At 36.6% G+C, this 24,796-nt stretch overlaps 1 protein-coding gene across 2 annotated transcripts in view; it reads right to left on the bottom strand.

Moving 5' to 3' along the window:
• The window catches only part of LOC117671705 (spermatogenesis-associated protein 7-like), a 44,969-nt gene that overhangs the window by 5,384 nt on the left and 14,789 nt on the right, over positions 1–24,796 (bottom strand). The window contains exons 3-10 of one of the 2 annotated variants that reach the window (XM_034427815.3): positions 21,150–21,242; positions 15,904–15,951; positions 11,000–11,121; positions 9,246–9,673; positions 9,047–9,107; positions 5,264–5,310; positions 3,109–3,186; positions 860–914 (exon numbers count right to left, since the gene is read on the bottom strand). In XM_034427815.3, the coding sequence (XP_034283706.3) occupies positions 860–914; positions 3,109–3,186; positions 5,264–5,310; positions 9,047–9,107; positions 9,246–9,673; positions 11,000–11,121; positions 15,904–15,951; positions 21,150–21,242 (932 nt within the window). The remainder of the gene's footprint in view (positions 1–859; positions 915–3,108; positions 3,187–5,263; positions 5,311–9,046; positions 9,108–9,245; positions 9,674–10,999; positions 11,122–15,903; positions 15,952–21,149; positions 21,243–24,796) is intronic. The other variant, XM_087883186.1, reaches the window with a different exon arrangement.

The following is a 24,796-nucleotide window of genomic DNA, read 5'->3' as shown; positions in this document are numbered from 1 at the left end:
TGTCCAGTCTCTTCTTTAAGAACCTCCAGTGATGAAGCACCCACAACTTTTGAAGGCAAGCTATTCCACTGGCTAATTGTGCTCACTGTTAGGAAATTCCATTAATTAATTCTCTGTGGTCACAGAGAATTAACTCAATCCTCTGTGACCACAGTTGGAAACCAAACTCTGGAACTGGTAAACATTGGGCCAATTTAGGTTAAGATTTTCTAAAAATTAAGGTCTGAGATATTTCAGTTTTTTAGGATGAGGACAACTGTTTACCTTTAGTGGCACACAGGAGTCCATCTTCCAAAAAGTATGTATTTCAGATAACATAAATCTTTCTGGCAAAATTATTCCATGTGTATTTAACACATCCTCTTTTCTCACATGTGTTCAATATGTGCTTTGTACTATTAGTACAGGCTTCATGCTAAAGAAGATGCTTTGAAACTTGGAGAAGTTGAGCATTTTCCCCATGGCTTTATAATTTAACAATGTATGAAAGGATCCACCTCTTAAGGTGAGATCCTAAGTAGAGAGTTAAACATTCTCTCTGACCTTATCTGTTATGTCAAATAGCAGAAATGAAAAATCCAAATATTTGTTGCAAGAAGGATCCTCATTTGGCTGTTCCAGAATGCAGATTGCTACCGATTCAATCAAACATCGTTTTGTTCAGTTGTACTTTGGAAATATAAGAAAATTTCCCTTTTTTTCTTTTGAGCTTATTACCCATATAATTCATTTTGTAGCTGTCATTTCATGTTGGCACTTGATTTTCTTCTCCTAATTAAAAAGTGTAGTAGCCTAAATAATATAAATTTTTCTAGACATCTTCCTGGAATATATTGCAGTGTTTATGAGTATTACTCACCTCATCAAGGTCACACCTGTTGATAATATGCATCCGAATTATATCACCTAATGACCTTAAAAAGAAAGAATGAAAAAGAAAACAAACTACATCAATAGAATAATAATACAGATATTACTTTATTTTCAAGGCACTTAAAAAATACAAACTGCTGGATCTTCAGAATCACCTAAGAATCTCCATATTTTTGTTATCCAAAGATAAAACTGTCCCCATGAAAAACAAGATCCAAGATCATTTAAAGTGATATGTCTAAAGGGAGATAATTTAATTTCAATTCAATGGGATTTACACCAAGATAAATGTGCATAGACTTACAACCCACTCATATTTGCCTCACTGATAAGCCTCACTGAATAAGCCATGTATTTTGATGCAATATTGTCTAATATTTGCCAAACATCACCCAGCAACACATCATCTATATAAAGTACATATTTATTTATTTATTTAAATTTTTATACCGCCCTTCTCCCGAAGGACTCAGGGCGATGTACAGCCAAACTAAAACAACATATACACATAACATTAAAAACATTTTAAAATATATTAAAAATTTGGCCCTTATATTAAAAAACTACAAACACCCAATTAAAATTCATTTTCTAAGCCAGCCCAGCCTGTTGAAACAATAAAGTTTTAAGGGCATGGCCCATATACAATCATGTTTTAAGATATCACATTTTAATTCAAGCATTCTATACATGAATGCATAACATGAAACAGCATTCAAACACTTATCAATGTTGTGTTTGAGCTATTATTTTCTCTATACGTTTGACCATAAAATTAAAAATGTGTAGCATTGGAAGGAATTTTCCTGAAACAGCCCTATTTGTTCTGCTCAACAAAGCACAAGAATTCAAATGTTGATAATGTATTTAATTTGCACCATGGAATAACTACTTTTGTGATAACTGGAACAATCTTCCCCAACATTGTGTTCTTCTGATTATTGTCAGTATTGTTTCCTGAACTTTTGGTATCACAGTTGAAAAAGTTCCAGAAAATAGTAAATGTGATTGTGATGGTTTAAAAAATATGAAGTACTGCATTGTAAGGACCCCCCCCATCAAAGGGGTCTATACCAAAAGCATTTTCACTATGCAGAACAACCTTTAGCCTAATGAAGCTACTGTCCTACCATATGCTACAAAGGATGATAGGGAATAAAATAATTTCTTTAAACTATATTGGCGAGCAAGGTTCATTTCCAATGTCACCCACATCATGGAATATCACCATCTATTTTTAAGACCATTGAATTAGAGGTAACATTGCTCCTGGGTTTTGCTTATGTTTGCTTATGTGATATACTGTAAGTACCTCCATACAGAAAGTTGGGATCTGTACTAAACAAGTAAATTTATGATCAACAGCTATATTTTTAATGGAATAGATTTTACTTTGCCACATGCTTAATGCACTAAAGTTAGTACAGTAATATTGGCCACCCTGATACTAATACAATGCTACTTTAGATATCTTCAGTCAAATGAGTTCTTTAAGTATGTAATAAAACAACTTAAAACTTTGAAACACATTCCACTGTTTGCATTTTCCATCTTATGTTTAATCACATGTACATATGCTGGAAATGATGCAAGAAGTGTCAAACATGTATGGAGTTGTCTAGCCTTACGTGTATAACTTTCATGGCATCTTGGTTTAGCCTTGTAAAGAATCATCATCATTCAAGGAAAGAGGGGTGTGAAAAATTTGGCTTTCCCTACTGGAAAAGCCGGTACTGATTACCGGAAAGCTAAGTAATAACAGTGGGTTCTTATTCCTTGAATAAGATAAATTGAACAGTTAGTTGGATTGTAAGGAGCAAGGGCACCAGAATTTTACATTGCAGAGCTATGAATTTAAACTGCAAATTGTCACTATTGCTCTTTTGTTAGAGCACAGGCATTTTACAAAGGAGCAATTAAAGCATTCAGCATCTTGAAGAATCAGTCAAGCATTTGAATTTGCTGACAGAAAAGTTGTATTATTGCTGTTAGGACAAAGATACAACAGTGCTTAGTTAGAATTTGTTTAGATTGTCCTATATTTACTGTTGGGTCGTTTTACATATTGTGATTTTAATTAAAGAAAGGTATATATTGAAATATTTAACAGTTTATTCCAATTTAGACCCAACACAGGTGGAAGTTAGGCCAACATGAAGAAAATATTTCATCCTAGGAGGACATGTTTAAATATTATTTACAGAAATAAATTATTGGAAAAAATATCTGACTCACTTCTTCCAGTAACAACTTCTAAGCAAAATATAATTCGTAACTTCTTGAACCAACTGCAGGTACTTCAACTCTTCATTTCTTAAAAAAGAAACAAAAAAAAAATATCTGTAGAAAAGCAGCTCTCGTGTTTTAATAATTCTTTTCTTCCTATAACTTACTTACAATAAAAGTGGCAAATATTATTGAAATGAATTACCTAAAAGTCAGTCTAATCATATAGACATGATGTCAGTTTCCTCAACTTTACTGCCCTCCAGATGACTTCAGCTTCCAGAATTTTAACAATCATGCTGGTTAGGAATTCTGGGAATTGGAGTCCACCTATCCACTATCCATGGGAGGGAAATAGCAAAACTCATATCATGATGTCATTATACAAACCCTGCAACATATGTTCCTGTGTCAGACAGCAGGATGCAAGAACAAAAGAATGAATTTTGGGTCACAACATCAACATATGGAGCCATCTCATCTGTCATTTTACTCAAGAGGCTTATTCACATGTCTGGAGATTGTCAAAGATGCTATAAATTCATAGCTGCATTCACACTGTGTTAAACGAAGGATTTTTTGAGTCATAGTTGCATCATATCATAAATATCTCTAAGCTATAGGTTTGCAGCTATAGCCCCTGAAGTCTGAATGCTGCAGAGGACAGGTGACTCTTCATTCGCCCCAAGTCCTCCACTCCTCTGCTCGTAACAAAATACCCTATGCCACCAGACTTGAAATTCTGGGTTTAGAAAATTTAGAACTACGGCGCCTTCAGTATAACCTAAGCATAGCTCATAAAATCATCTGCTACAATGTCCTACTTGTCAATGACTACTTCAGCTTCAACCACAACAATACACGAGCACACAATAGATACAAACTTAAAGTGAACCGCTCCAGACTCGATTGCAGAAAATATGACTTCAGTAACAGAGTTGTTAATGCCTGGAACGCACAACCAGACTCTGTGGTCTCATCCCCAAACCCCCAAAACTTTAACCTAAAACTGTCTACTGTTGACCTCACCCCATTCCTAAGAGGTCTGTAAAGGGTGTGCATAAGAGCACCAGCATCCCTGTCCTAAAGTTCCCTTTAATTGTATTCATTTTATGTATTCAGTTCATGCTTATACTTATATATATTATCTAATATGTACTCGACAAAATAAAATAAATAAATAAAAAGTGTTGACAAAGTTTGTGGGAGAATACACAGCTCTGTCTTCTCCATCTGCCCTTGTCAAAGCCCAAGGAGGCATTTGCCTAGATGCAGTGTCAGGATCAATGCTCTTCTGGTTTTGGCAAAGTCTTTCTTATACCTCCTGCAGTGATTTTTAAAATCACAATGAACAAAAAAAAAAAAAAAAGAGCTCCACATCATTGTGAGATGTAAACATACAAAACCTGTTCAATAAGCCCTAAAATAAGCTTAATATTTTGTTAAAAATGAAAGGGAATAAGTAAACTATCTCTCGAGACAGTTTATAAAGGATCAGCCAATCTGGTGTTATTATGCCTTCAGTCCTCCCCAAAGCCAAGTGCAACATCTGGCCATCAAAAGGTTACCCAAGCCGTTGTCAGAAATCCATTAAGGCAAAACCTAACAACTTTCATTAGGGTATAGTGTGATAGTGAACCAGCACTGATCCCAAATGTGGTAGAAAAAGACTTTTAAGATCAACATCCAGACTCCAGTTCTCCAGAAATTTAAAATAACTTTCTCAACCATACTAGAACTAGGGAAGAAAATGGCACCTTCTGTAAGCAAAGAGTGCTCTGCTCTCTAACCACCACCCTACAGAATAAGCATGGCAAAATTTATTCCGAGGGCTGCAAAAGAGGGGTAGGTAATCTGCATGGAATGCCTTCCTGATATTTTTTGCATCCCTGATGTGGGCTTTGCATATCACCTGCTCTCATCATTGAGATGATAATATTATCATAGACAGATCATTTATCCTACTTCCAGACTCAGAAGCATCAGGTTGCCCATGGAAAAGAAGAAGCCAGACTACATAGCCTTTGCCTGGGTCATTCAGAACCCTAGTTAGGTTCTTACAAAGGAGTTGTCTCCATATTTCAGGTTTATTGAAAAAGCCACAATTTTAATATTTTGTTGCACAGGGAACAGTGTCCTTATTAAAAATAAATACAGAACTCACTTTGCACGAAGAAGTGTTTGAATAGTAGTCGAATTCCCAGAATGGTTCTATAATTTTTAAACACAAAGAAAAAGACATAAGCAATTGCTTTATTTCATTCATTGCTTTATATTGAGGCTGTGCAAATTACTGAATATGTATTTGCTTTGGCAAACATTTGTTCCAAAATAGTCATGTTGCTTCACTTTGCAATGCAAAGTTTTAATGAATGCTGCAGAGGACAGGTCACTCCTCATTCACCCCAAGTGTTGACAAAGTGGGCGAGAGAATACATAGCTTTGTCTTCTCTAGCTGCCCTTGTCAAAGCCCAAGGAGGCATCTGCCTAGATGCAGTGTCAGGATCAATGCTCTTCTGCCTTTGGCAAAGTACAAGTAGGAAATAACAATAAGCTTCAAGGCAATGCAAAATCCTTCAAGGCAATGCAAAATCATAGGTAGCATCACAATAGTTAGCTTCACAGTAATTACATTTTGAGCATGTGTGCTACGCTGACTATTATTTGCTTTTCTGGGGAAAAAAATCCCCAGTTTGAATGGGCAAGATCATAAGGCACAAAATGTCTCTCTGAAAAGGCCTTAATAATTGATAAAAGGAAAATACATTCATGCAGGTCAACAAAATCAGCTCTTAAAATATAGAATATACAATATACATTGCATATACTTTATCTGTATCTGCATGTATCCCTTTTGTATACCCACAATGAATCAAATCCAGTTTGGATTTCTGCATAGATCATGCATACTGTATTTTTACACACCCTTTGTCTGACAGGATATACTTAGGGACACTTCCACACCACCATTTTTATCCCTCTGTCTGACAAAAGTAGTTTAATATTGATCTGAAATCAATTTTATTGCTGCTGATCCTCAAATTCACACACACACACACACACACACACACACACACACACACACACGATCAGCACCTCAACTGGTGATTTGGGGGTTTCTCTAAAAAACTGAATGGTTGGTGTTAGAAGAAGACTCTGCAAAGTGACTGAGGCACTCGCCTTTCTTCCCTTTAAATACCGGTGAAAAAACAGTGATTCCCCAAGATGCCACCACGTTTGAATCTTTGCAGGAAGCTGGAAGGTGCAATGATGAAAAAATTCTGCCAACAGGAAACTAACAATGGGAAACAAGCTTCCACAATACAGCAGTCTGCCTGCCAGACACAGAGCCCACATTCCCATAAGGGACAGATGTTCTTGGTCACATACATATGGAGTCAAAAACCCCACCTCCTTCCTCTGATGAACATAAAAAACTGTCTCATGCTTGGTGCTCTCTGAACTTCTTTGCTTGCAAACATATTTACCCAACTAGGTAACATCATCAGTGAGAACGAATATGGGGTTTACTTTTTATATCCAATAGCTTTCCCTGACAATTTTGATGAGGGTGTGGATTGTTCCTTGGTGGTTCCTTAATTACAGAATTGTTTTCTCCTTGATTGTTTGCCTAGCGTTAATCCCTGCTTATCTGGATGTTGGCTACTGCACTGAAGGAAATATTTCTTTTGAATACATCCTACTGTATGTCACAAATAGCTGATTATTTACCAGATTGGTCCAAAGGCTTCACACTCTCAGATGTGAATGCCATCTCAAATTGAAGACAAATAAAGATTTCTTGTGATCACATGGAAAATCTGCTGTCCAACACAAACATCATAAAAGCATGGTTCTTTCAGGAGGCCCCTGGTTGAAAAGAACCCACTCATATGCTGCATTCTTTATTTCCTGGATTGTAATTTTCGGTTGTTGTTGTTTTTTTAACTGGTATATTGTGTTCCTCGCTTGTTCTGTGTGCTGCCTTGAGTTGCTTAACACTACAAAGCATACACACACACACGCACACACACACACACACAGAGAGAGAGAGAGATTCTGACCATATTCTGCTTTGTTTTAAGCTATCGGGTTAGGCCACAAACCCAACTAATCCAGTTGTACTTACTGAAAAGTTGATAGAACAAAATATTTTGCAATATCAGAATGAAGTACGGTATATGTTGTATAATCAATACCTTTTGCTTTTAAAAAAAAACAATTATTATTGGACTACTGTAACACCCTCTACATGGGGCTGCCCTTGGGATGCATCCAGAGGCTCCAGCTAGTCCAGAATGTAGCTGCATGGGTAATTACGGGGGCTTCTCGATACTCCCGTGTAACACCTCTCCTGCGAGAGCTGCACTGGCTGCCGGTGGCATTCCAGATTCGTTTCAAGGTGCTGGTGCTTACCTATAAAGCCCTTCATAGCTTAGGCCCGGGGTACTTGCAGGACCATCTCCAGCTGCTCTCCCACCGTTCCGTGCGCTCTCACAGAGTGGGCCTCCTCAGGGTGCCTTCAGCCAAACAATGTCAGCTGACGGCCCTCAGGAGGAGAGCGTTCTCTGTGGGAGCCCCAACCCTCTGGAATGATTTGCCCACCGAGCTCAGGACAGCCCCTGACCTCCTTTCCTTCCATTGTGAGTTGAAGACATGGCTCTTTCGTCAATTTAACTGATCCGTTATGGGTGTACATTATTATAATTTTAAATTGTTTTAATTGGGTTGTTGATTTTAATTTTATTGTGATTTGTATTGATATTGTTTTTGTAAGCCGCCCTGAGTCCCTCAGGAGAATGGCGGCATATAAATCGCAATAATAAATAAATAAATAAATTATGAAAAATGCCAGTAATTGGGGTAGATCCCTGGTAGCTGTTTCTAATTCAGGATGTGCATGGTCTTTTATACCTATAAAAACCTTTGGTATGAAGTATTTATTTTAAGATTTAAAATCTGAAGATCCCTAATCATTTTTTCCCAGTGACATTGCAAAACTCTCTGGCTCCTAAAAGAAGTAGTAGGTATAAACTATCTCTTTTGCTGTGGCTTCTGCTAAATGAACCTCCTAACCGGCATTTGGTACTTGGCTGATGTTTTCCAAAGACACGATACAAGCAATGATAATATATAGTGGAAAGAGACAGAATAATTATTGTGCTAAATGTTACATGAATACACATTTGACACGAAATAGTCCAATGAAGTACTTGTATTATCACTTTTCAAACTGTTCTCTTTTTCTGATGTTTATATGCTGCAATGACCAAAAAGCAATTGAAAAAGGGAAACTTTAATTTGAGACTTGTGCTCTCTTGTTCTTTTAAAGCAACTCTGCACATCTGCTATTAGACTACAATCACAGATACTGTCTGCAAATTATGGAAGTTTAATTCTGGATGTCTTTGGGAAAATCTGCTTTCAAAGGAAAGCAGCTTTTTTTCTGAAAAGCAAAATAATAGTGTGTTTCTTCCACATAATTTCTGACTACATTAGTGAACACCTGATTTATGTTTTTACATTTTCTTTTAGGAAGGGAGAAGTCTGCATTGGATTGAGTTATGGCTTTTATATGTTTTTAAACATTGTGTTTTCAAAGCAGCTCGGTAATTTTAGGTCTACCGTCACGAAACACCACTGTCATTATCCATTCTGAAATACCAGATTTCCCATAGAAGTACAGTTTTAAATTGCTTTCATAAGTAGTTTTACTTCGAAGAATCAAATAACATTATTCACAACACAATCTAATTCGTGTGTTCTCAGAAATTAGACTCCCTGAATCTAATGAGACTTCTTTGCCAAGTGCATATGAGTAGAGAATTCAAACTTCATTATGGATAAATAAAAAACTGAGCAATGCTCAATACATTTTAATACTACTGTCGATATTTATGAATGTTACTGCCTGCGTAATTTAATCCATTACTGAACAATAAGAAACCTTGAGTGGATGGCATGGAGGGTCTTCCGTATAAGCTCTTAGCCGCTCCTTATCCATAGACCTGGAAGATGAAAAAAAATAAAATAAAACATATCAGCAACAGTGACAGCAGTTTAAAATTTACTTGTCTGAAGCTGAGATTGGTTCAGCTTCACCAACTATTTGTAAACTTTTGATAATAAGCTGGCAAACCCTTTACCTGTAAACATTTCTTGATCTTTTGTGTGATTGTGTATGAGGAGAAAAGCTTTTCTTCCTGCACGGATGGTTATAATATCTATATTTTGAAAGAAATGATTTACTTGCTGTTTTTAAGAGCTTTGGGGTAAAAGGCTGCTTTGTTTCTGTAAACCAATCAGCATGTGTGTCCAGTAGATCTCCACTAGTAGATTTCTTCTTAGGGCTCTGACACAATTTCCCAGGAAACAGGGAAAGAGATAATGCACATGGCTGGAGTGCATTTCTGTATGTACGAGATAAGACTGGACCTTGAATATCTTCTTCCTTCAAAATCGAGGGCTGGAGACTTGCATATGTTTTCTTGGACGGTTTGGAAGGTTTCTGCTCCTCTTTTCTTAAAGGAGACGATCTTGCTCTTGGAGCCAAATTCAGGTGATTTGGTAACTGCTGAGAATTTAGGAAAAATGGATAGAACATTTTTAAAATGTAATTGTCCATCTGCACCCTAGAGTTTTATGCCTCAAATCTTAGAAAGGAGAACAAATATAGTGGATTTGGTTGTTAAAAAACATAGGTGGGAAATCAAATTCTACCATTCCACATTCCAGGAAGAAATTGCTGTTTAGAAGCTTTCCCATGTTTAAAATCAAACATCTCCAATAAAAATTGCAACATAGCAGAGTAAAAGTTTAGCTGGGCTACTTTATCACTGCAGATTTTATTTTATTTTATTTTTTAAAAAAGCAAAGATACATTCTACTTGTGAGAGAAAAAAATCAAGCATATAAAAATTTGTGTAAAATGCTCCTTGGAATCCTCATTCCTACTTCATTCAATTATGGGCCAAAAATTGGTGACAGGTAAATCATACTTTATAAAATAATGATAACAGGATATGATTTGGAATCAGTGGAAATTTATCTTTAGAACTGACATTATAAAAGAGGCTTTCGTCTTCCACGGACAGGTAGATGGGAAATCAAATTGTATCATTTCACACCTAATGAGGATGGTGGATCGAATTATGAAAATATGAGTAGGAAGAAACACTTTCATTGATTCATCATCCTACTGATATACATAATAGTTTTAACTCACAGGATCAGATCAAATCACATGGCTCATTTTGCTGAAGGGGTCATAAAATAGAGTTGGAAAAGACAAATGAAATTTAACATTGACCACAATCCCTAATTAATTAATTATTCTGATTAATTAATGCAATAATATTGTAATATAATCTGAGCAAAATCAAATCAAATGAAATAAGATAAAACTACACAATAGTTTGAAAATAGATTATTCTATTAGTTTGAAAATAGATTATTCTTACTGATGCTGAACTAGCATCTAATAAAAGTGTTCAGTACCTTAGGAAAATAAGTTTTTTTTTTAAATAGTAGACAATTATAGCTTTAAGCTTTCCCTAACTTAATGAAAACCCTAATGGTTTTCATGCACTCATCAGACACTGGAATACAGTCTCTTGGAAGAGACATTCACTTCCTATCCATTGCCTCCAAAACAGGCTACATCAGTGGTGCATTTCTACCGGTTCGCCCCGGTTAGGTCGAACCGGTAGTGGGGCGGCAGGACGCCCCACCCACCCACCCGGATGTCATCATGGATGCTCTGCGCATGCGCAGGTTCTGCACATGTACAGAAGCACCGTGCATGAGCAAAATGAGTGTGTGTGAGCATGTGCTCACAGTTCCGAACCGGTAGCGACGGTAAGTGGAACCCATTACTGGGCTACATAGTATATCATCTTACGTTATGATTCTTAGTGGAAACACCTCTAGAATGACCTGATGGCATAGAATGGATCAATGCTACTTCTTTCTTGAATTTTTCAACAGCTTTGATGAGCTTCTCTCTTTTCTGTTGGTCTCTGTCTGTAATATGAAAGTTTTGACACAAAGAGTTATCGTCTTTCCTTATCATCTTCCAATAAAAGAGACTAGCTGGCTCAAGGTTGAACTGTAGAGTTCTTGATGCTCACTAAGCTTGGGTGCCAACTTGCAGATCCTTCTTTACCTAGCAAGATTACCTACACCTCAGCATTTTCTTTAGCATGGTTTAACTATACATTTTTAAACCAAGCTAGTCCAACCACTTGGCTTGCCTGAGCCACACCGAGTGAAGAGGAATTGTCTTGGGCCATGTATAAAATATATAATATAATAAATAACAAACTTCATATATATTCATTATGATCTTGCGGGTTGCATTACTAGTCGTTGAGGGCCACATGCCTGATTTAAAAGGTTTGGGAGAAAAAGCTAAATTAAGATGTCTTGTTTTTTCCTCCAAAAAAAAAAAAATCAATCTCTCAGCAAATTTTAGTAATAGATAAGATGTTGTTATTATTAACAATATTGGGCCAAATAATTTTTCCCCTCTAACCTTTCTTTTTCATTGATATTTAATGTGTTGACCTACAAACATTACCATTTTAAAAAGTAAAATATATATAAAAGAGATAAAGACAGGGACAGAGAAGAAAATACAGAAAAGAGATTTAAAATTTCCAGGAAAGGGAAGAAAAAGAAACATAAACAATTGAAAATAGTTAAAATTAGGCCAAACATTTCAGAGGTTGTTAAGTGGAATTAAAATTATGGGGCATACCTTTGTTGCTTTTGACTTGATGAAGGTGGAATATAAATTAATATGGCTTTCTTATATGGCTATCGCTATACCGAAAGTACTTGAAGTTTGTATAATATAAGATTATTAGGTAATCTAACAATATTATTAAATTATTAGAACTGAAGAAAGCAAAAGAATCTAAGGGTGATGACTTTGATTAAATAATCTGATAGCAAGGAGAAAAGTTATTTGAGGGAATCTATTTTTTTTCCTTGAAAAGTAGAAACATTAGATTCATATGTTCAAATTTATTCCATCATGTAAAGAATTTGTACAGAGTAAACATTATGGAGCAGTGTTGGTACTGCATTTACCTGCAGGAAAAAAGGGATACAACAGGAACACGGTAAGAAGGAATTGGTATAGGAAATGTAGTTCCAAATACTGCAAGTATAGACGGGATAGCTAATAAATTGGGTAACATGACTGCAGAAATTCAGAAACTGGGCCATTCAATTTCTGCCTCCTTAACTGCTTTGAATTGTTGGGGACAACATAAAGATATTGCCTGTAACATCTCAATTCAGAATAATAGACCTTGAAAGTCTTCTAGTCCAACCCGCTACTCAAGCAGAAGACCCTATGCCATTCCAGACAAGTGGCTGCCCAGTCTCTTCTTAAAAGTTTTCAGTGATGGAGCAACCACAACTTCTGAAGGCAAGGCATTCATTCCTGACTGTATAGACCTCACTGCTGCATTCTGTCTTATAACATGGTCTGAAACCCAGAATGTGGGATTGCTAAATGGGCAAATGAGTAAATTATAAGAGATGGATTCAATGATCGTATTCCAATGGAGGTGAAATAATCTGGGAACATACAACTATGAAGATAAAAGAGGTTGGAAGATAGTAAACATTTCTCTCCTATCTTGTTCTAACAAAAATTCTATGTATGTGTAAATTATAACAGCTCAGAAGTAATGGATAGTGTATCCTTAAGGTCTTAATTTACCCTGTAATATGATACTTCTTCCAAGCAGATAATAATATACACCATGAAAGGCCATGCTAAATCACACTGGCTGTGTATCTAAACAATCATGCTGCAGAAGCCTATACTTTTAATTATATAATGCCAATTTCCTCCTGCACCATTTTTTTCTCTAACTGGTTTCAATTTCTGAAGGCCATCAACTATCATAAAAAGTCCTCTATATTTATGCTTTGCTATTAATTAAATTACATTTTCCCACCTTCCATAAGGCTGCTTCCGAGCTGCAAGTTCTGAATTACAATGGACTAAATATTAATAAATTAAGGAAGTGAATTATTGAATTTAAATTTTAACAAGTTAGGAACAGTGAATTATTAAATTAAATGTTAACAAATTAAGAACAATGGATTATTAAATTAAGGCTCAGTATTTATCATAATGCTTTCTGTTTTACGCAATAACCTGTAAAGCATTTTAATGGATGAGTATTTCTCAGCAGTAATCATGTTATGAATAAGAAAACATTTCATCCATTACTTGAATGAACACAGGTTACTGAAAATCCCATCAGACAGAAAGCTGCTAATACCATAAAATCACTCTAATTACCTAATAAAATATATTTTTTCTGTTGCTAAGCAAAGATTAAGTAGGAACCAATTTTGAGAGCTATGAACATTTCTGATATCCAAAATAAATAAATAAATAAATAAAATTTCAACCCCCACAACCCCTTGTACATAAGGCCCGTTAAATATATCACAATTTACAGTGCATTTCTATACAAGTTCATCCAGAGAATACCCATTGCACTTTACATTCATATGTAATAGTCATCCTTTCACAATTCACTTCAAGTTCAACCGCTTATCAATGACATCACATATTTTAAAAATAATCCAAAAGTGATTCTGCTTTAAATTAAAACTAATGTTTAGTGGCAAAATCAGAAATTGTTAACTTTTTATTTCCAAAAATTGCTCTACTGAAAGTACAGTACCCAGTTAAGTCAGTAATAATTACATCTGAAAACATCTACTTAATATTTCAAAGCAGTGATGTTCCTATAACATGAATCACTCTTGCTATCATTTTTCACTTCCTCAGCCATTTATGCTAAGCTATGCAGATTCTGCTATTTCTCCCATGTTAACATAGCTGCATTTCTTGAATCATTTTAAGATGTTTTTAAGGAAGAGGCAGAATGCATGCTCAGCAAATATTTTGTTCTGTAATAAAAACTAAGCTAAGAATTAACGGAGGAGCTGAGAACTGGAAGAAACGTCTGATATACAGTAATCAGTTTCTTAGATCTGTTGTTCAGAAACCATTTCAAGGTTATTTGGCAGAGAAAGCCATTAGGGCTTATTAAGATAATTCTTTTACCTTAAAATAGGATAGTGATTCCAGAGAATCTTTTCATACATTCTTTTGAGCCTTTTTTCATTTATTGCTTATTATCTATTAATAGCAACAGCAAAAACAATTTGTGTAGATTTGATGCCATTCATGTACAAGGCATTTTACTCAGAATAGAATTGATAGGACATTGCCCCCCAAAGGATTTACAATCTAAAAATAGACAAAGAGAAAGAAACAAAAAAGAAAGAGGTTATCGTTCTGAAGTTATTTTAATTATAACCTCTTAGGCATAGTTACTTGTTAAAAACAAAAACAAACCTTATTAGTCTATATCAGTGTTGGCGAACCTTTTCGGCACCGAGTGCTGAAACAGGAGCACACGTGCACTTGCAGGGAAGCACCAGAAACCGGATGAGCAGCTCCCTGCGCACACACGTGGAGCACCAGAAACCGGAAGAGCAATTTCCCGGTGCGTATGTGTGCTGGGAAACTGAAGTTCCAGTTTCCGGCATGCAGATGCATGCCAGTCACCTGGTCTTTTGGTTTCTGGCGTGCATGCAGCATGAAGAGCAGCTGGCCAGCGTGCATGTGCATGTGCATGCCAGAAACCAGAAGCTCAGCTTCCTGGTGCATGCATGTACGCCAGGGAGGTGTTCTGGTTTCCAGCACTCCCGCATGCATGAAGACTAGCTGGCCAGAACCTGGAAGAGCAATGGGAGACAGCTGGAGTGTCCAGAGAGATGGCTCTGCATGCCACTTCTGGCACGTGTGCCATAGGTTCGCCATCACGGGTCTATATATTCTATGGGGATGGGTAAGAATGAGAAAAGAGGGACTGGAAAACAAGCCATCTAAGGTTTAGTTAAGGATATTGGAGCTGGATGAGTAAAAATCATAATGCAGTATTAAGTATTAAGATATCAGAGCAAAGGAACAGAGAAAAGTTTATAGTGCATCCTACCAATTGTTCTACATTCTCCTCTCCCTGCAGTGCTATTGGCTCTTATTCTCTTTTGAGTGTTAGGGAGAACATAGCCACCATCTGAAATCTCCACTGGAATATTTCATGACTGTTAAGTGTAATTGTTAGAAGATTTTGAGAATTTATTGATTTTGAAGCAGAGTTTCATGCAGTGTTGGGATTCAAGTAATTTAACAACCAGTTCTCTGCCCTAATGATTTCTTCCAACAACCAGTTTGCCAAACTGCTCAGAAAGTTAACAACCGGTTCTCCCGAAGAGGTGCGAACTGACTGAATCCCACCACTGGTTTCATGTCATCTCTTAATACCTCCAAATTCAGGGTTGTCAAACTTGTGGACTGCGGGCTGGATGCATCATGCACTGACAATGCCCATACACAATTTAGCAAAGGGGAGGAGTCGCGATACGTCACATGATGACGCTGTGATGGACATGAGTTTGACATCCCTATCCAAATTCTTCCCCGACAGTCATGTTTGAAAAGCCTCCTTAGGTGGCAATTGTTCCTCTGTGATCAGTTTATTGCTACTCAGGGATATCCTGTAAGAAACTTGGGAGTTCATGTAACTAAACCTTTTCTTCTGTTAATGATACAATCAGCCGCCTATGAAGTACACACGTCCCTCACTTAAGTTTGAGAGCTGGGGCTAGGGGACAGAGAGAGAAAGAGTCCAAAACAAACATTTCCAGTCCAAACAAAATGAAACCAGACATTATTTGGAAAACAAAGCAAGTTGTACCTACATTTAATGCTTGTGTTCAAACTCTTTGGAGCAGATGAATCAACAGCAGCTGAATTAACAACAACAAGAAAAATGTTTATTTTCTCAATGCAGTATTCCATTTTCAAATGCAGAAAAGAGAAATAAATAGCTTGCTTACAACCGATAGGAAACAGAGGTTATCGAAGCCTGGATTCAGTTAACATCGTAAGGAGTCTTATTTAGATGTTTTGCTTATAAATTAACTGATGATAGCTTCTTTATTCAATATGAAGTGAAAACTTCTACTAGTGCAACTGTAAAAAAAAAGTGTAATAGTGAGATATAATTCATATCTCATATCATAATTCATATCAAGGAATAGCTGTGTGATTTGATTTTGCTTTTCTGTTTGAAGCGAACCCTGTTTCTCAACTTATCCAAGCCAAGCAATCTAGCTGCAATGTTTCAGGGACGTTATCGGCATACATTTTTGTTTTCAAAGTATCCTCCACAACTTTCCCCTTATTTCTTTGGCACTTTGTATACTTTAAAAAAAATGATACACATTAAAACTGTTTCAGAAAGGGAAGAAATTATGCAGGCCTATAAACAAATAGTATAAATAGTTTGGATTTCTGCTGAAAAGCAAGAGCTTCTGTTTTAGCTCAATACAGAGTGGGAACAAATGTTTCTAAACTGTGGTTGCATACGCTTCCAAATTGACCTTGCTACAAACATTATGCATATCCTTTTGCACATGGTGAGCTTACTACTGCTTGAATCTTGGTTGTTAGTAAAAAAAAAAAAATAAGGCTTTACAAAAAGCCTGATGGGAATTAAAAATGGAGGCAGGCAGCTTGAATAATAAGAGGAATTTCCACAGTTCAGCAAATTTTAGTCTAGTAATAATGGATATAGAATAGAGACACTCCTCTTTTTAGGCAAGATGCATATTCTGCAGGTCTGTACAATACTAATTCAAAGCTATTGCCCTGTTAATATATTTTCATTCATTCCTTTAGTATATTAAAGATTATTCTATCCTTTCTTTTCTATATATATCTATACTGGCTAACAATAATAAGACCATTAAGTAAAAAAAGTGAAAATAGTGATTTTTCAATTCACCTAAAAATTAAAATAGATTTGATCAAATATAAAAAATAAATTTAAAATGTATAAACATGTTCATTCAGGAGAAGACTTCAAACTATCATCTTTAGTGTCAATTTAGCTAGCAGATGCAGAAAGATGTATGAAGGTGAAGAGATGAAAGCCTTTGCGGCTCAGAGGGAATACTTTCTTCTAATTAGTTAATTAAAACAAGGTTATGTGCAGCCTCCCAGAAAGTGGGTCCTTGGAGTCCCCTCCAAAGCTGCTACCATAAATTACTGATGATGTCCATTTCCTGCTTTTGTACCACAGGATCATAGAGCAGGGGAATGCCAGAGCAGACTGTCAACATCTTCCATATAATATTAGGAATTTCTTCTTTTAGTTTTGATGAGATCTACATTTCTTCAGAAAGAAATGGTCATCAGTGTATGCAGGGTTTAAGCCAGCAATGTATAGAATCCCCTTTTCTTTCTTTTATTAAACACACATCTTTTATACAGCCTGGAAGGTTCCCTGAGGGGAAGGGGGTGGAGAGCATTCTTTTCAATTATTTGCAAATGGTTTTCTTTTATTTGTAAGCTGCCAGAAGTTGTCAAGGTGTTGGATGGCCTTGAACCTTGATTACATAAATAAATAAGAATCAGGATTCTCCTGACAGGGCAAGGCTTAATTTTGATAGGAGAGGAAAAACAGAAGTGGTGTCAAATACAGGTCATAAGAATCACAACTCCCGATCACTGCTGAAGCCAGATTAGTTTCCCCCTTCCACCCAGAGTTGGCATCCAACCCTAAGCAACTTCTATGGCTCTTTGTTTTAGAGAATCCTATACTGCAGGGTGTTCTTCTTCTCTTGGACATAACACCACTATAATTTCTTCTCTCTTATAATATAGGGCAGTTCATACAGATCAGGAGAAGAACGTGTATAGTTTCTAAAATCATGATCAACCCAACCAAGCTAGAAGAAAAATGTCTTCGTAATACAAAAGCCTATATATACATCAGCAAATATATATTTTTCTGTATGATTGTAGTGCATGAAACAAACAGAACACCCATGGAGATAATGTATTATTAATATGCTGTTGCATTCATATCCCTCAGAGATCTGCATAGGATTGTAGGAAGTTAGCACCCCCCATTTCCTGGAAGAATGAAATATTTTAGGAAATATTAAAAAGGCAGAATATTATGTTCCCCTGGTTGAGAAATGGAGAAACATGTTTTAAAGACAAAGCAACTCCCACCTTCCTGCCCCCCCCATTTGTTAATGGGCCAGAGGCAGAAACTCAATCTTTGACAATAGGACCCATCTGCAACACAATAGCAACAGAAACTAACACAATGGGACCCATTTAGGACAGAAACTCACCACATGGCACCTGGGAAGATTACATCAGCCAGCAAGGCTAGCTAAGACCCCCACCCCCTGGGAGCCTGCAACCAATCAGGATACTCTTTCGGGGCCCCAGGAAGTTCAAAGCCAGAGAAAGCATAAAACCCGGGACTCGCTGTATCTCGTCCCTCTTCTGTTCAGGAACTCAAACTATGTGATCCTGTCCACCATTAAACCATCTTTCCAAGCAGTCTCCATGTTTCCAGTGTCTTTTTCCCCACTTGGAGCTGAACCCAGAAGGATATTTCTTCCTACAGGATTATCAAAAAGAAAGCATGTTTCCGCATGCTACCTAAACTTTTTCTTGTAGAGATTTTGCTTAGTGACCCTCCTCACATATTTGAATGCAATGTTAGATTCTCCAGTAGAACTCAGAACTGGATTGCAATGTTTGAAAATTAAGTTGAAAGCAGTTTCATTAGACGAGCGATGAAGAAATGAGCTTTGAAATCTCACTGGGTCAGGAAATAATCCCTAAACATTTTACCTCCTGGAATCTCTTATCTGCAATGGGAAGTATGAGGACAGATACTGGGATCCTTGTCATCTCTGGATTAGACTAGTGCAATAATGCAAGGACTTGGGACTGCCCATGGAAACCACCCCAAAGGCTTTAGCTCATACAGAATGCAGCAGCCCATGTCCACCAGGCCTGTCCCGTTATACTGCTTCTGCATGATCTATAATAGATGGCACTGTGTTTCTGTTTCTGTTTGCTATCTTTTAAACTTTATAACAGGGCTGTCAAACTTGTGACCAGCGGGCCGGATGCGTCATGCACTGGCCATGCCCATGCCCAGTTTAGTGAAGGGGGGGGAAATGTGATACGTCACGTGACAATGAGAGTTTGACAACCTTGCTCTATATGGTTTGGTGTCTAGCTATCTAAGAGACTACCTTTACCAGCTAGATTCTCTCTAACTGATCCAGATTGCCAGGGAATATCTACTAGAAGCCCCTGTAAGTGCAATGGGACCACATGCATTGTCTGGGGCAAATCCTTTCCCATAGAACAGCCTGCTCCCACCCATAAGCAAGGGAAGCATCCATTCTTATGGCCTCTAGAGGGGGGGAAATGGTTTTTGTAGAATGCCTTGAGAATCACTACAGAGGCATAGGAACATATAGAACTAGACTAATAGACTACTAAAATCATGTATGTATGTTGCCTTTATTATTTTCATGAATAACTCATGAATAAATATGAGAACATATCCAACACACCTTCTTCCTAGTTTTCTTACAACAACCCTGGGAGTAGATTGGGCTTAGAGATAGTGACTGGCCCAAAGTCATTCATCTGGCTTCCATGGCTAAGGAGGGACTTGAACTCACCATCTCTTACTTTTTAGCTTGGTGCCTTAACCACTAGACCAAACTGGCTCTCTGTACCAGTTGTACCATTAATTAGAATTTATTTTGTATGTTATTAATACCTACCTTCTAGAGAAAAGTACAATTGAGGCAGGAGATAAACTACTTAAATAAATATAATAATGCTGACATGCTGAAGGTTATAAAGTACTCTTGAATTAATTTCCCCATTTTCTTGTCGTCTTTTATTCTACTTCATGCAGGTATACTGAGAGCAAGCTACTCAACGTAGCAGAGAATGTAACAAGTATGAATTACAAATTCAACTTTAAAATACTTTCTGGTAGTTCAGATCTGTTTATACATTAATGAATCCACCTGAGGGGAAGTTTCTTTGCTATGAATTTTAAAGGTTACTTCAAACAGAAAGCAAAATTAGGGAAGTCATTGGCTGACAGCACTTTTTTAAAAAAAGAATAGTGGTCCAAAATATAAAAAAATGCATTTTAGCTTTCTGTATGGTTCTTCTTTAAGGGGAATTGTTTGATTTGCTATTGCCAAGCTGAAGCAGTGGAAAAGCTCCATATCCCTTCTGGTGCTTTAATAGCATTCAGGAGACTTATAAAATCTGAGACTTATTTTAAAAAAAGCAAAAAAAAAAAAAAAACACAACTCCAAGATTTCAGACTAGCATAGCATTGGGATTCTGATCTGGGAATTTGAAGAACAAAAATGTCAGAAGAATAATGGAAAAATATAAGGCTATCATGCTCCTTTTAATCCTCAATTTACAACAGTTCATTTAGTGACTGTTCAAAGTTATAACGGCAAGTCAGGGTTCCAAGTAACACCCCCAATGAAAGGGTTGTTGGGCTGACAGGCACTGAAAAATGTGACTTACAATTGTTTTTCACACTTGCAACCAACAGTTGCAGTGTCCCAGGGTCACATGATCACCTTCGGTAACTTTCTGTCAAAGTCAATGCAGAAGTCAAACTCACTTAACAACCATGTTACTAACATAACAATGGCAATGATTTACTTAGCAGCTGTGGCAAGAAAGGTTGTAAAATAGGTCAAAATTCACTTAACAAATCTCTCACTTAGCAACAGAAATCTTGGGCTCAATTGTGGTCATAAGTCAAGGCCTACTTGTATCTTAAAGGACAAGAACAGAACGTTTAAATTATCTTAGGCTAAACCTTTCACGAACTCCCTAGGAAGCGGGCATTGAACAGATTACAGATTTTATCCAAGATAACATGGAACTTGTTTTAAATTTTTTTAGACAAAACTGACAATTATATAATATAACATTTGGAAGTGATCTTTAAAAAAATAATATTAAGACATTTGGGTTTGAGAAAGATCTATGATGCACACTTTTAGTTAAACTGAATCCACACTTAACTACAATTGTCAGATGATTGAGGAGAAAATATATTTTATGTAGCAAATACCTTTGGCGGTGAGCAGTTTTCTGTAATGCATAGCCATGTGATCTTGAACAATGTACTGGCTTGAGAGCTTGCAGGAAGAACTTGGAGAAAAGGCTGAGGAAATTTTAAAAAATGGCTCTAGTTAAAGGGTTTAAGTATCTGGCACATAGATTTCTGAGGAATTTTTACACTTCTAGAGAAATACATTTTCTGATTGTGATACTTGAAGTAAAGGAAGTGGTATTTCAATGTGGTTTCTTTTTGTACTACTTTATCATGAAGTAATAAATAAATGAATAGAAATAAATAATAAATGAAATCTTTGTATGTATACTTATTAAATCTACATTTCTTGGTATGGTACCTCTTATATATATATAGCTCTTAAAGAATATTATAGGTTTAATCTTCCAATACAATCTCCATTTGAAAAGATTTAAAAGCTGATGATTTTTTAACCTCAGGAGCTAAGAAATAGAAAAAAATTAGGGATGTCCATTTTTCTAGGTATACAAACGCCAAGCTGGATTTTTTGTATTAGTCTCTCCTCTCTCTCCTCCAAACTGTTACTTTAGTTGGTATAAAGGAGAGTACATGAATGCAAAACATTCAGGAATTTGAAATGACTGTTTATATTTCTGTTCTTGCTTTCCAAACTTAACACTTGGTGAAATATTCATCTTATGAACTATCATCATTTGATAAAAAATTATTCTGGTGGAAACTAAGTCTCAAAATGACTGAAAACAAGAGAAAAGAAAGCTGCAAAACTTATTAAAAAATTTAAGGCCAGTTGCTGAAAAGCAAGGAGAAAGGTGAAATGTTTCATTTTCTTCCCACTTTACATGCATGGAGAAGTTTGATTTTCAAATCTGTTCCAGCTGAGCTCCAAGATCAAAGTACAACAATATGAAGTCTCAACATCCAGCTCTGACCCTCTGAAAGTGGCTTCCATAGTAGAGCATGGAAGACCTCATTTCTGAAAGACAGATACAAAAAAAAGCTAGACTGGAGTTTGCTAAACTGCATGTTGACAAGTCCTTCTAGGAGAATGTCCTTGGAGCAGATGAAACAAAAGTACAGCTTTTTGGTAAGTCACAGCAATGTTCACAGAAGAAAAAAAAATCATTTTAAAGAAAAAAACACCAGCCCTATTGTGAAAAATTGAGAAGATTCCATAATGTTATGATGCTGTTTTGTTGTCTCCGATACTAGATGCATTGAATCTAGGCAGGGCACAATAAAATCAGAATATCAAGGTATTCGGGAACGAAATTTCCTGATCGTTAGAACAATTAATCAGTGTGACAAATTGCCTCCAGAAGTCAACTGCTATAGAGTGGGACAAATTGCTGTTGGAAAGTATAAAAATTATATTTAGAGCTACAGAAAGTCCTTGATTGCTGTTATTACCTCAAAAGAATATGTTACAAAACCCCAATTAGATTAGGATACCAATAATTATGTCCATGCCATTTTTGTTTGTTTAATTATTTGCAAGACTAAGCTTTCCAATAGCTACACCTAAGCTATTGAACATTTGCTCAGGAAACTAAGTTTGCACATTTTCTTTTGGATTTTTCCAGTGATGAAATCAATCATATTTAGGAAGGCATTTTTTTCCAGATAAAATGTAAACTGTATTGGATTTTTTTTTAGCAACTGCAGCAATCTTTTTAGGTTAGATGCACACTTGAAATGTATAGGTATATTCAGAAAATAATTCCTATGTGGGAAATTGAACATAAGAGGCAGTTTTCAATATTAATAACAGATTTATTTCAAATAAAATATACATTGAAAAATGTATTTGTAATCTTCCCTAGAAAGCACTTAGCTCTGAAGCAAGTAACATTTTGTTCTCCCAAATCTACCCAATGCTTATACAGCATGCTAAGAATCTAGATAAGCGATTTTAATTATTTCAAATAGACGAGAGCCTAATTGTTATCAAGAATAACAATGAAATTGGTTCCCACCCCCTCTTTTACACTCTATAAAATACATCTGGTAAAATATCTCTCTGTTTACTTCACAGCTTTTCTATAAGCAGAACAATTTTCCACTGAGGTTTGTTTTCCAGCTGTGACACAGAGGTTTCGTGGCTGATTTTCTGCAGGTAGATAACACTGATTTCAAACAAAAATTAGGTTAGAAATCTGAAGTTGTTTTTCCTCTTCCCTGATTTACATTGTTTATATCAATTGAAGCTTGGATTTGCAGTTGAAAGCTAGAGAAGTGATTGATTGGTAAATCCATTGCATCCTATGAGAGGCAATTTTAATTATCATGTTAATCTCTATATTTTATTAACATCAATAGAGAAAGATAAAGCAATCTTAATGAAAGTTTAATAAATGATAGGCATTCAGGGTCAAGCTGGCCTGTTTTGCAACTTAAAGACAAAATATTAATCATATTATGAAGGCAGTTTCTATGCATGTGCATGCCAGTGACACAAGGATTTTAAGTGTGCAAACGTCCTTGCTAGGAAAAATATACTATTAGCCAACGCAGGACACCAGAAATAGATGTCATATCTGGAATCCTGGAACTCTTGGATCCTCATTAAATCTAGTACTAGAATAACAGTTTTATAAGCTGTTATAAAATGTTTTATGTAAGGGCAGAAATCCAAGGTTTATCCCTGACTCCAGGCATGTATATAAGCTACCTAAGGGAGCTTTGTCTAAATTATCCAGATAGATTAAGTTTTAGATTTTGTTTCTCTTGATGCAGTCATTATTGAGCCAGGGGGATGCAGTGATTAGAATGCAGTGAAGGTAAAGGTTCCCCATGCACATATGTGCTAGTCATTCCCGACTCTAGGGGGCAGTGCTCATCTATGTTTCAAAGCCAAAGAGCCAGCGCTGTCCGAAGATGTCTCTGTGGTCATGTGGACGGCATGACTAAACACCAAAGGCGCATGGAACGCTGTTACCTTCCCACCAAAGATGGTTCCTATTTTTCTACTTGCATTTTTTATGTGCTTTCGAACTGCTAGGTTTGCCGAAGCTGGGAAAAGTAACAGGAGCTCACCCCATTATGTGACACTAGGGATTCGAACCGCTGAATTGCCAACCTTTTTCATTGACAAGCTCAGTGTCTTAGCCACTGAGCCACGGCATCCCTACTAGAATGCAGTGCTGCAGGGCTAACTCACTGCTCACTCCAGGAATTCGATCCTGACAGGCTTGAGGTTGACTCAGCCTTTCATCCTTTCAAGGTGGGTAAAATGAGGACCCAGATCGTTGGGGGAAATATGCTGACTCTGTAAACCACTTAGAGCAGGCTGTAAAGCACTGTGAAGTGGTGTATAAGTCTAAGTGCTATTGCTATTATTACACGGTAATGCTTGCCTGAAAGCCTCCGTCCAACATGCAATATTCCCAACTCAGAAATTTTCCCCATTCCCATAACTGATTTTGATTAAGAACACAGCTGAGGACACAGCAGGCTTTTCCAGTGCACAACTGATAAATAATGGGTGAATGTCAAGAAGCTGAGATCTTCACCAGGCTACCCAAAGAGAGCCTGAGAGCTGTATGTGATTCATAAATTTCCCATTGCTGACTCATGTTGTCCAGATAGTTCTACTGTCTTTAATATATATTCAGAACATTGTTGGAAACTAGTTGTATATTCGGAGTACAGTGCCACCCTCATAC

The sequence above is a fragment of the Pantherophis guttatus genome, chromosome 1 (genome assembly GCF_059756535.1).
Source record: "Pantherophis guttatus breed Tessera chromosome 1, ASM5975653v1, whole genome shotgun sequence".
In the NCBI taxonomy this organism is placed as follows: Eukaryota; Metazoa; Chordata; class Lepidosauria; order Squamata; family Colubridae; genus Pantherophis; species Pantherophis guttatus.
The sequence above is the reverse complement of the archived record's forward strand: the minus strand, read 5'-3'. Positions and strand labels throughout refer to the sequence as shown.